General features: G+C 37.1%; 1 protein-coding gene across 1 annotated transcript; it reads right to left on the bottom strand.

Annotated features, from left to right (window-relative positions):
* Positions 1-5137: 5137 nt before the first annotated feature.
* LOC115875271 lies at positions 5138-11757 on the bottom strand. Its single transcript, XM_030890691.1, has 3 exons — positions 9877-11757; positions 9478-9807; positions 5138-5401 (listed from the first exon to the last, which is right to left on the bottom strand). Exons 1-3 carry the CDS (start codon positions 11755-11757, stop codon positions 5138-5140), a joined length of 2475 nt encoding a protein of 824 aa, XP_030746551.1.
* Positions 11758-12876: the final 1119 nt, after the last annotated feature.

Here is a 12876-nt window from a genome sequence, read left to right on the forward strand (position 1 = left end):
TACCACAATACCACTACAGCTAACCGACTCAGAAGACCAATTTTTAACTTATATAATATATGAATAGCCGTCGCAGATGTTGGAACTAATTTTTGCGAAGCAATTTAGATAAATTACCATGGCACAAAAAACTAAGAACAATAAGTCCCTAGAACTATTTATAGCGTAACCTATTATTACTGATCAATTAAAGATATGTTATGCAATCTCGCTGAAATAACTTTGCAGATGAAACAATAGAGATTGCGTAAATAACAATATTTTATGTTATAATCCATGATTTATTTCTGGGAAACGATTGTTATTATTGTGGCTATAAATATAATCAAGCGGTTATAGGTAATTTTTCGTATTAATTTATTAACAATTTCGTCGTAAAATTTTTTCCGTATTTATTGACGCACAAGTTGAGCTGCATCCTTTTTCCATTCTATGGAAAATTGAGAAAAACTTGAGTACACAATTCAGAAAATAATAAATATAAAAAATTACTCTATAGAATAGATTTATTATTAGATTTGTGTATGGTGTAAAATCGTTATTTTTGGGGCTTACTCAACCGGGTCTCACAATGCAAATTCACCTCAAATATCCATTTAGTTGGTCATTGGCAAGCACTCTCTCATTGTACATGAAAATAACAAAACAAACATTTACTGATCTGGATAAAATTGATAGTTAAATAGTAAGACTCACCCGGGGGTACTCCGCCCCCTAGCCACTGACATCACTGACATTCTATTCAATATATCCCATTCCATATCTTCCATCTAATTCAAATATTACTCGGATCTATTGGTTAATTATCTTCAACAACTAGCTAGTGTCACCTGAAATAGTATAGGGGCTTCCCCCGGACGCAAATCTGCCGCTAAACAGATTCGCATCCCAATCGATGGGGCTAATTGGGGTCCACACACAACGCCCCAGCGGTGTCAATCGAGAAGCCTCAAACTCTCAAGACCATCCTCGAAGGAACGACGTCAAGAGGTTTTTAACTCCCATAGTCAAAAGACTCGCTACTTCCAAATGTCAGCTCTGTGACAAAAACACAACACTACACAGCCGGCCGGCCTATCAACAACTGACTGGCCTGCCGAGCTAAGCCTCCTTTACATCACAATTTTACCTGATCACAAATATTTACATCGCTTGCCAATGAATCATACTGTTTTCTCTAATCGACTTTCAAATAGAGTGTTTTAGCATTACCAAATAAATAAATAGAGAGTTTCCGAAGGAATGCATATTGTTTATTAGAATAGTGAATAAATAAAAGCATTATTATGACGAACTTATTTTCCAAGTTTTACAATGGCATTATTAGTTTAACTAACATCGTCAAAATATTTAATAAATAAAGGGGATTGTTCTCTGAAATTTTTCGATTTGCCACTTCTTTGTCAATTATTTGTTTGTAGAATGAAAAATACTATAAGCTCATTAGACAATTTGACATTTTTGTGTGATCTAGAACTTGTTTTGAAATTTATTGTAATTTTCATATACCTCGACTATTTTTGAAATAATAACAAAATCTCATTGCAGTCAATTTAGAATTACTTTGTCTCTACACTTTTTATATTTTACTAATTCCAAGAACAGAGTTGAGGTTAAAGTATAGTATTTTTAAGTTAACGTCTCCTTTTTGCTGCTAAGGCTAATCTGTTTACGTGGAATCAGAACCGCGGTCCTCGGTCATATGGCCTACCAATTTGGCCAGTATCCAAACTGACTGTTACTCATGGGATATCCGTTCTCATCTGGCCTCGAACCCCAGTGAATAAGGAGAGTTTTTCAATAGATTTTACACTTTGGTCATGGAAGAACAGAACATCACAGAGCATCCAGACGGTCACCAGTCCATCCACTCGCATCGTCTAACGTCGCTTAATTTCGAAATTTTAATTCGAAAGTTTTTTAAAAACTAACTTTAAAACACCCTGTGCAATAATTTCATGTGTGAATTTTCCTGAAATATAATTGTACGGTGAGAACCATGTCTCACCATGAGCATTTTGTTTTTTGGATCATGTCAATGCATGTCTTGGTTAATTTTTAAGAGCAAAATGAACTTGCCACCACAATTTGCAATTTTTTCACTTATTATTTCTTTTTGAAGTTATTTTTCAATGTGACAAGGCAGCTTTGGTGATTATTATGAACTAACTATATACTACTGTGAACTGCCCATCATGTTCGACTTTTGGCAAATGCTTGGCAGTAGGGCGTCGCGAAGCAGTACCAGCTTCATTAAATGACTTTTGCTTGGTCCTTAAAGAAGAATGGGAAAACATAACACAATATGATAACGACGTAATATATGAACGGACGTATACAGGCAGTTATAGCAGCGAAGAGTAGCAATACAAAGTATTAGGGTATTTTTTACAATTTTTTTTTCTGTTTGTATAATAGAGTATTACAGATGTTTTCGTTGGAAAACATCTGTAATATCGTTAGTTCTGTTATCGTTATTAATGTTCATTAACACCCGGACTACATTGTTAGTCTTCAACTTTTTTTTAATTTAGTATAGAGTATCCAATGCAGTGTAATATGACGTTACGACAATAGTCACCAAAACCATCTGGTCATATTAAAAAATTACATCAAAAACCAATGATATTTGAAAAAAAAAGGAAATTGATCGTTATCAGTTCATTTCGCTCTTAAAAATTAACCAAAGCATGTATTGACATGAATCAAAAAAACAAAATGCTCAGGAGTCATGGTTCTGACCGTCAAATTATAATTTAGGAAAATATACACACGAAATTATTACACAGGGTGTTTTAACGTTAAGGTAAAAAAACAACCCCTCGATTAACCCTGTATAATATGCCAAATACTAAAGTTTATAAAAAGCTGAGTTTACAAATCAAAGTTGATATAATTATATACAGCTCTCTAAAAAAATCATAAAAACTGGGCTAAAAATAACAAAAATATAATATCTTAAATTTGACCAAAAATTTCTCCGTTGCGTTTTTTTTTGCATCTGAGTGTAATTACTTAAGAAATAGATATTACGTATAGCACGTTGGGAAACATCGATTTTGTGTAACTCCATTGTAAACCTCCATTCGTTAGGTACACAAAATAATATGTCTCCCAACTAGTTGCATAAATATCTAATAATAATCCAGTTGTGAAAAACCGTTGAATAGAGGTGACAAAACAGAAGTTTCTCAACCCATAAACAACCATCCAAACTTTCTTTCCCACATCGCTCAATATTAGAACGTCGTAAAATCGAGAGGGGGTGGCCTCTGACATCAAAGGGCGTTAAAATGTCCGTCGCCGCCGTCTTTCTTTCCACCCTCGGACACTGGTCACTTTGTCACATTGTCACTGGCTAATCTGTTGCTTGTTATCTGCGGTCGTCTCGTCAAACGGCTTGTTAAGGTGATATAGCAGGGGACGGTTCTTATGGCTGTTATTATATTTGCGGAAACAAGATGGTTTATTTGAGGGGGTGGACCGGATATGGACTTGTCCTGTCGTTTACGCAACAAGTATATTTCCTTAAGGATATAATTTTATATGTTTGTAAATTTACGTAATATTTTAGGTATCCTGTAAAAACTATTTGTTATACATAAAAACTATTTTTACACGTAAAAACATATTTTTTTAATTTAATACTTTTTCAACATTCCAAACTAAACTTTTGGTAAGAAGTTTCACTTCAAATATGCGCACAAAGTAAACACAATTTTATTTATTCCAAAATCTTCTGTTGCTCCCATGTTATGTATACGAATGTCAGCTTTTTGGTTCCAACACAAATTACTCAACACCATCATCATTTGCAGCTTATTCAACCATTTTCAATTATGGTGTAGCCTCCCTCACATACTCTCTTTGTAGTTGGGTCCATTGCTGTCTATTGTAGGCTATGCGGGCCCAAGTTATCCCTGGTAATTTCCTAATATCATGGTCCCATATCCCATTTCAGGTTCGGTCTTCTTCTAGGTCTCTTAATTCCTCGTGGGTATCATGCTGGAATAGTTGTGGTCCATCTGTTGTCCTTTCTTCTTGCCAGGTGTCCTGCCCATTGCAATTTGAGGGATTGGACTCTGTGGATGACATCTATTACCTGGGTCTTTTGTCGTATCCACTTTATTTTTTTACGGTCCCTCTTGGTTATTCCCAGCATATTTTTTTCGTTTGAACGATGTGCGACCTATGCAGTCCCCCTTATATGATGTCCGTTTTACGTGTCCAGGTTTCGCATGCATAGGTCATGACTGGTAGTGCACATTGGTCGATTTTTTTCTTCTTTAGAAATACAAATTTATAATCAACCTTATATATTTTCCATCAAGTCCCAAATCTCTGAGGTATGATATAAGAAGAAGAAGGTTATGTTTAACTTTGTCGAACGCCTTTTCATAGTCCATAAAGCACATAAAGACATCTTTTTTCTGATCTTGACAATTCTGTACTAATATTTGAAAACTGAATATGGCTTCTCTAGTACCAAAGTCGTTTTTAACTCCAAGTTAACTGTCTCCACTAATCTTCTTCATGTGCCTTCTCCTCATCGGAGGTTGGCGACCATCAATTGGAATTCCTCCCTGTCTTGAGCCAAACGGATAATTGCACTGGCCTCTCCTATATTAAACCACTGGCGTAAATTCCGCAGCCAGGAAAACGGTTTACGCCCGATGCCTCGTCGTCCTTCAATTTTTCCCTCAACGATCTGCTGTAGCGAACTATATTTGTTATTCCTTAAAATATGACCAAAATATGCTACTTTCCGTCGTTTTATTGCAGTCAATAGTTCGTGGTCCTTACACATTCTTTTTAATCCTTTGAGATTTGTTATTCGTTCGGTCCAGGATATTTTCAACATTCGTCGGTATAACCACATCTCAAATGAATCCAAACGTGACGTGACGTGGTTTGTGAATGGTCCGTGCGTTCATGATCCATCCCTCGACTCCGCATAACAATCATATACAGTATAGACAGTACATAGCACTTGATAGGTCGCCATCGAGTAGTCAGATTCAGGTCTCGGTTGCAGAGTAGGGCTTTCATTTTGAAAAAAGTGTTTCTGGCTATTTCAATTCTATGTGTGATTTCTTCATCAGGACTGAATTTATCATTCAGCCAGCAACCCAAGTACTTAAATATTCTTACTTCTGTCTATATTTTGATCTTCTACTTGTGTCCTGATATTTTCGATATTTAGTTTGCCGATAATCATAAATTTTGTTTTGTTTATGTTTATTTTAAGACCATGACTCTGACTAATACTGCTAACTCTGTCCACCAGGCACTGCAAATCTTTCTCATTGCTAGCTAGGAGCACCGTATTGTCAGTATATCGGATCATATTAATATGTTTATCATTCACCTTTATTCCGTCTTCTAAATCTTCCAACGCCTCCTGCAATATCGATTCAGAGTATAAGTTAAACAGAATCTCCACTAATACGTAATCGTGACCTATAAATATATCTTGTCCATTTTAGGTCATTCGGATTTGACATATGGAGCAATATCACTGTTTTTGAGAAGTTTATGTTTCCTTTTTCTGTGTTTCAGCTGTACACATAGTAGTAATATCTAGAAAGGAAGCTAATATACTGAGCTGTATTAAAAATATATGTAAATCTGTAAGCTCCAGGTGTTCAGGAATATTTATGTCGTCATTAAGAACATTTTAAAATTGTGTCTCCCGCTACAGCGGCCGTTCTTTACTTTTTCGGACCTCACGGGTGTCTCCGTTCGCGTTCGCCGTTGACTCTTCCTGCTGCACACACTCACGACCTCTATCGTAAATTTATATCAACTATAAAACACCAAGAGGTCCATAAAGTGTTCGCTTCGTTAGATAGGGCTGACGCAAATTGCCAAAAATGCCCGAGAGCGTCCATAAAAATATTTGAAAACTAACAGTTAACCAGTTTGGCCGGTCGTATTTTTACGAATGCCGCCTCATCCGAGGACCGTTTGGATTTTTATCTCGCGCAGAGGAGAAAAACAGAGAGATTTTTCAGATGTTTCGAGGTTATTTCTATGGTGCTGCATCGGGGAAGCGATGGCTAGGTGCGATAGCGCAAGTGTTTACTTATGGACACGGGTTTCCTTGAATTTACGTAAAAGTGGAATTGCATATTATAACGACTGTAATGCGAAGAAAAATTTTCTTTTCTAACATATAGCTAGTAACTATATCTTATAATACTTTATGTTATATTGTTTAAAAATACGTTTACTTTATTTTGCCTATAGCACACTGACCCGCACGAAAAACGGATACCTTAAAATTTTCATGTATTTAGATATACACATCATTACATTTTGTTCAGAGTTAAATCCCGCCAGTGGCAATAGGCAGGACAAGGAGGCAATAGGTAGGCAAGGAGGCGATAGGTAGGCAAGAAGCATGGACAACAGATGGACCACAAAAATTACAGCATGAAGAGGCCTAGAAGACCTTAAGAGACCTAAAAGAAAACCAAACCTGAGATGGGACCATGATATTTGGAAATTAGTAGGGATAACTTAGACCCGCATAGCCATCAATAGACAACAAGGGGACCAACTACAATACTTGAATGAGCTGAAAATGATGATGATACCCGTTTGTTCTACTGGGCCGACTTCGATGATATCTTATATACAGGGTGGTCCGAACTGTATTCCGGAAACTTTCGGAGATACAGGGTGTAGAAGTTTCATTTTTATTTCGATTTTTTCCTAATAATTTCTGAACTAAATTCGGTATTTGGACGAAAATTAGTATCTGGAGGTTTTTTAACATGAGAAATTTGATTTCGTTGTCAATGTGACTCCTACTTGTAGGGGGGCCACCTACGTTTTTTTTTCACTATTTTGAGGAGTAATAATTTTTCGTCCGTGACTGTATAAAACTACTAAGTAAAAATACATTTAATTAAATATATATTTACGACGTTTTTTACGTAAAAAAGTTATCTTGGTAAAAATATCTGGTTCTCGAGATATTTGGAATCAAAATTATCAATACCTGTCATCATTGACATAAATTAAACATGTTGACTAAATAGTTATTAGATTGAAATGATAAATTTGAAATGTTTTTGTGCCAAAAGTTTAACAGAAACTGTTTAAAAAAGCAAAATAAAAACACTAAATCGCCACAATACACCAAAACACTTTTACTTTTACACTGGACGTGCGTTTTGCTAACCATGTTAGCATCATCAGCAGAAGATTAGAAACTGTTTTATCATCATTTTTTCGCAAAAAAATTTATGATTAATTTAAAAAAAAATAAAAATTTTCTGAATTTATTATTTCAGTCAAATAACCATCTACTCAACATGTTTATTTTTTGTCAATAATGAAATAGTATTGACTATTTCTATCCTAAATATCTTGAGAACGGTTGCTCGTAGCGATTTTTACCAAGACATTTTTTAGGTAAAAAGTCACGGAAATGTATATTTTTTACTCAGTAGTTTTTATACAGGTACGGTCGAAAAGTTATTACTCTCAAAACAGTTAAAACACATGTAGGTGGCGCCCCCTATAAATAGGAGTCATATTGACATCAAAATAAAATTTCTCATGTCAAAAAATCCCAGACACCAATTTTCATACAAATATTGACGTTTTTTTTCAGAAATTATTTGGAAAAAATCGAAATAAAAATGAAATTTCTACACTCTGTATCTTCGAAACTAAGCATTTGAGGACATACATTTATACAATCTTTTTTACTTATTTTTATCTGCAGAATATGCTGCCGTCGTTTCCGGAATACAGTTCGGACCACCCTGTATATCTCTTTTGTAACTAAATTATTTGAACCTTTTCAAATAAAAAAAATAAATCCCTATCTGTCAGAAACAACAAAATATTGTTATATTGGCGAAAGTATGAGGCAATTCTTCGGCGTAGTTGAGCAATCCAAACCAAACTAAAAACCCTTTATATGTGAAGAAGACAATACGATTTACAGCAATATTAGCATTAAATGCATGTCTTGCTTTTAGTCCTAATCAACATACTTGTAAAATAGTGTGTATTATTTTGGTAATGTGCCTGTCATTAAAAAGAATTATTATTGCTTATTTGCAGTTACTCTAGTAGAGATGGTTTAAGTCCAGAAGTTGATCTCTACCATGTTCAATTTAATAAGATTAGATAGATTTTAATACAATATATTTAAAATTAAAATACATTAAAATTGTGTCCATTTTTCGAGTCGGTCTATATTTGACTACTAGTTTTTAATGTTGGTCCTACCTAGAATAATTAGAAGAATGTTAGTCCTTCTGTAAAACGAAAAAGACGAAGTTGTACCTAGAAAATGTGGTATATTAGGGCCTATAAAGCTCATACCATTTTTGCCAAAGAAATATATCTAACCTTAGTAACTTTCGTAGTTAATGTAATAGGTTTCGTGTAAAAAAGGCACAAAGGAAATGCGGAAAGTAATTGCTTTTTAAAATTATAATCAAGATTTCTTATATATTTATTTTGAAGATTTAACGTTTCTCTAAATATTCAAGATAAAATATATTCTGCAAGCAAAGAGTGTAATGTGAAGATATATGTACCTTCTGAAACATTAAGCACTCACAAGCTGGTTTTCGTTTGGATTGAATGAAGTAGTTTTTACAAAAATAACTATTTTACTTTGCAGATTACCTTTGTTGTGACAATAGGCCTAATATACAATAGGACCTAACCTAACTGACCAAGATATAAGGTCAGTTAATAAGTCATACATAATTTTCAACATTTGGGAGTAAACGATATCCTCTCGGTAACAACGAAAAAAAAAAAACCTGCAGACGAATGTGTGCCTCTTCTACACAAAAAGTAGACAATGTGTCGATTTACCTACCTGGTAGGATTTTTTTCTACTTCTTCAGATCTATGATATACCTTGAGTCCTCGTGCTGTGTTCGCTTGTACAATGGACACAATAGGCTTACCATTACGTATTAAAATTTAGATTGTTCCTACATTTGGGAGTCCATTGTTAACTCGTTTACGTTATTTTAGAGTATTTCGGTCGATTTTCTAGACAGTCGATTGAGAGATTAGGATGATACGAATGGGAGAAGCTTAAGACATCTCCTTTGTTAAATATAATCTGTGATGATGGATATTGTTAAGAATAGGGTTTGTCATTTCTAATAAGAGAATATAAATGAGATTTTAGTAGAAGATCAACTGGACGTTGTTTATTAATTATTATAATAATTCTATAATAAGAAACTTATAAAAAATCTTAGATTTTTTTACATTTCATTATTGTAGTTTTCATAGACGTTCACTCTCGCATTCACTCCATTGGCAAACAACTTCAATGCTTGCCTATGGAATTTTTATTTTAATGTATTGTGATAAAGAATTTTGGTTTTTCGGGTTATTAGGCCGTCGTCGGTTAGAATTGCTTCCTAACGTTTCGCTAGCACGAGTGGCTAGCATCTTCAGAGGTGTGTTTGCTCCGATTGCTCACACTAGACTGATGCCTCCGCGTCGGCGTAGCGCGTATTTATGCGTCGGCGGAGGGGGCGTGGCTTGTTCGGGTGGTAGTTCTTCCGTAACTGGTCTACTTCTCTGTGCTGCTACTTTGGTCCTAGATATAGCTGGATGCCAGATTCTGTTAAGGTAGAAAGTTTCTTCCTTCCTGTTGAAATTATTTGGATGTTTGTGAATTTCAACAGCTTCCCTGACCAGACGAGGATGATATCCAGATGTTGTGGCAATGACTTGGGTGTCTTCGAATTGGATTTTGTGGTCACCATCTCTTAGAGCATGTTCTGCTACGGCTGACTTCTCTGTTTGCCCCTAATCTGCAGTTTCTCTTGTGTTCCGTAAGTCTCGTTCCTACTGAGCGTTGGTAGTTCCAATATATACGCTACCGCAGGAACAAGGTATACGGTAGATCCCTGCAGAGGATAATGGTTCTCTTTTGTCTTTTGCTGGTCTTAAGCAGTCCCTTATTTTTCGGGTAGGTTTGTATATGGTTTTGATGTTATGCTTCTTGAGAACTTTACCAATCCTATCGGTGACCTGGGAAACATATGGAAGGAAGGCCTTATTAATGATGTTTTCCTGTTCATTGGCGTCAGGTCTCCTCTGCCTAGGTGCCAGCGCCGCCTTTATTTCTCTGTCATTATAGCCATTGGCAAGAAAGGCTTTATTTAAATGACTTAGTTCCTCTTGGATGTGTTCATTAGCACAGATACGTCTTGCCCTATTTGCTAATGTTCCGATAATCCCCTGTTTTTGGCTTGGATGGTGATTTGATAGTTTGTGTAAGTACCGGTCTGTATGAGTGGGTTTTCGATACACGGTGTGATCCAAAAGGTCGCCATTTCTCTTGACAAGCACATCGAGGAAGGCCAGTTGGTTGTTTACTTCGGTTTCCATGGTAAATTTTATGCTCGGGCTCTGCGAATTAAGGTGATGAAGGAAGTCATCTAGGCTGTCACGTCCATGTTTCCAAACCACAAATGTATCGTCCACATAACGAAACCATACAGCGGGCTTCAGAACGGATGACTCTAGCGCTTTTTCTTCAAATCTCTCCATAAAGAAATTAGCAATTATTGGGCTGATTGGGCTACCCATTGCGACACCTTCTGTTTGTTCGTAGTAATTGCCGTTCCATAAGAAATAGCTACCAGTCAGACACACTCGGAAGAGCTCCGCGATGTCAGGTGGGAATGATTCCTTGATTAGATCCATTGACTCGCCTAGGGGTACTCTCGTGAATAGAGATACCACATCGAAGCTTACCATGATGTCAGATGGTTCCAGTTTTATATCTTTTAGCTTTTGGACGAAATGCGTTGAGTCCTTCACATAAGAGTTTGTGTTGCCGACTTTCGGTTGTAGGATCGTAGTCAAGTATTTAGCTAAGTTGTAAGTAGGCGATCCTGGAGCACTCACTATCGGTCTAAGTGGGACACTAGCTTTATGAATTTTTGGTAGTCCATAAAGGCGTGGTGGTTGAGCTTCCGAGTTAATTAATTTTGATTTCAGATGTTCCGGGAGTGAGGAGGCCTTGATGAGTCTGTTGGTGTTTCTGACAATTAAGGCAGTAGGATCCTTCTTCAGTAACTTATAAGTCTGGGGCTCCAGTAGATCCTCGATTTTGGACCTATAATCCTCAGACTTCATTACTACCGTAGCATTCCCCTTGTCTGCCGGTAAGACCAGAATGTCCTTGTCAGCATTCAGCGATTTTAGAGCCTGATGTTCTTCCCTAGACAGATTACTTTTTGGAGCCTTAGCAGTTCTCAATATGTTGACCGTTTCAAATCGGATTTCGTCTGCGATACTGTTAGGAAGGTTACGTATGGCAGCTTCTGTTCCGGCAATAATGTCTTCCACTGGAACCACTTTCGGTGTTATGGCAAAGTTTCCTCCCTTCGCTAATAATGTTACTTCTGATGTCGTAAGGGTCTTATCTGTGAGATTCACCACGGTTCGAGCAGGTTCAAGAGATATCCTATATTCCGGCTTGGTTTTTGGTTGCAGTTTTTCATATTTGATCTTCTGGCGAGCTGATGTTCTTTCCAATTCATTTTGCATATTTTGGTATGTTATTCCGTCAATCTTGTCCCAGTCTACAGGTTGCATGTTGGCGGTAAGGATATAAAATAGGTCGATCAATTCCCTGTCTACCTTTGCTAAGTCTCGTCTAGATGTATGAATCCTCTCACGAAGAAAATTTTTCTCCATCCTGGTGTAAAGGCGATTTGCCTGAGTAGATGAGAATACCCTCTTCATTTTGAGAAATCCTGGTATTACGTTTTGGTCTCGGCATTTTGGATCACACCGTGTATCGAAAACCCACTCATACAGACCGGTACTTACACAAACTATCAAATCACCATCCAAGCCAAAAACAGGGGATTATCGGAACATTAGCAAATAGGGCAAGACGTATCTGTGCTAATGAACACATCCAAGATGAACTAAGTCATTTAAATAAAGCCTTTCTTGCCAATGGCTATAATGACAGAGAAATAAAGGCGGCGCTGGCACCTAGGCAGAGGAGAGACCTGACGCCAATGAACAGGAAAACATCATTAATAAGGCCTTCCTTCCATATGTTTCCCAGGTCACCGATAGGATTGGTAAAGTTCTCAAGAAGCATAACATCAAAACCATATACAAACCTACCCGAAAAAATAAGGGACTGCTTAAGACCAGCAAAAGACAAAAGAGAACCATTATCCTCTGCAGGGATCTACCGTATACCTTGTTCCTGCGGTAGCGTATATGTGGAACTACCAAACGCTCAGTAGGAACGAGACTTACGGAACACAAGAAAACTGCAGATTAGGGCAAACAGAGAAGTCAGCCGTAGCAGAACATGCTCTAAGAGATGGTGACCACAAAATCCAATTCGAAGACACCCAAGTCATTGCCACAACATCTGGATATCATCCTCGTCTGGTCAGGAAGCTGTTGAAATTCACAAACATCCAAATAATTTCAACAGGAAGGAAGAAACTTTCTACCTTAACAGAATCTGGCATCCAGCTATATCTAGGACCAAAGTGCAGCACAGAGAAGTAGACCAGTTCCGGAAGAACTACCACCCGAACAAGCCACGCCCCCTCCGCCGACGCATAAATACGCGCTACGCCGACGCGGAGGCATCAGTCTAGTGTGAGCAATCGGAGCAAACACACCTCTGAAGATGCTAGCCACTCGTGCTAGCGAAACGTTAGGAAGCAATTCTAACCGACGACGGCCTAATAACCCGAAAAACCAAAATTCTTCAAACGATGGCCGCGAAAGCCTAAACTACTACATTAAACGGCTCTACGGGGAGGAGCTATTCAGATTGTACCAACGCCTGGACAAGACACGGAAGCGAAAAGCTCACTTGCTATCATC

Source organism: Sitophilus oryzae, unplaced genomic scaffold (genome assembly GCF_002938485.1).
Source record: "Sitophilus oryzae breed Bouriz unplaced genomic scaffold, Soryzae_2.0 scaffold_1358_pilon_pilon, whole genome shotgun sequence".
Classification (NCBI taxonomy): domain Eukaryota; kingdom Metazoa; phylum Arthropoda; class Insecta; order Coleoptera; family Curculionidae; genus Sitophilus; species Sitophilus oryzae.

Coding starts and splice junctions, on each gene's coding strand:
- LOC115875271 (XM_030890691.1), bottom strand. CDS start 11,757: ATGAAGAGGGTATTCTCATCTACTCAGGCAAATCGCCTTTACACCAGG. Junction 9,808..9,876: donor TACCTTGTTCCTGCGGTAGC/GTATATATTGGA, acceptor ACTGCAGATTAG/GGGCAAACAGAGAAGTCAGC. Junction 5,402..9,477: donor GACGCGGAGGCATCAGTCTA/GTGTGAGCAATC, acceptor TCGATATTGCAG/GAGGCGTTGGAAGATTTAGA.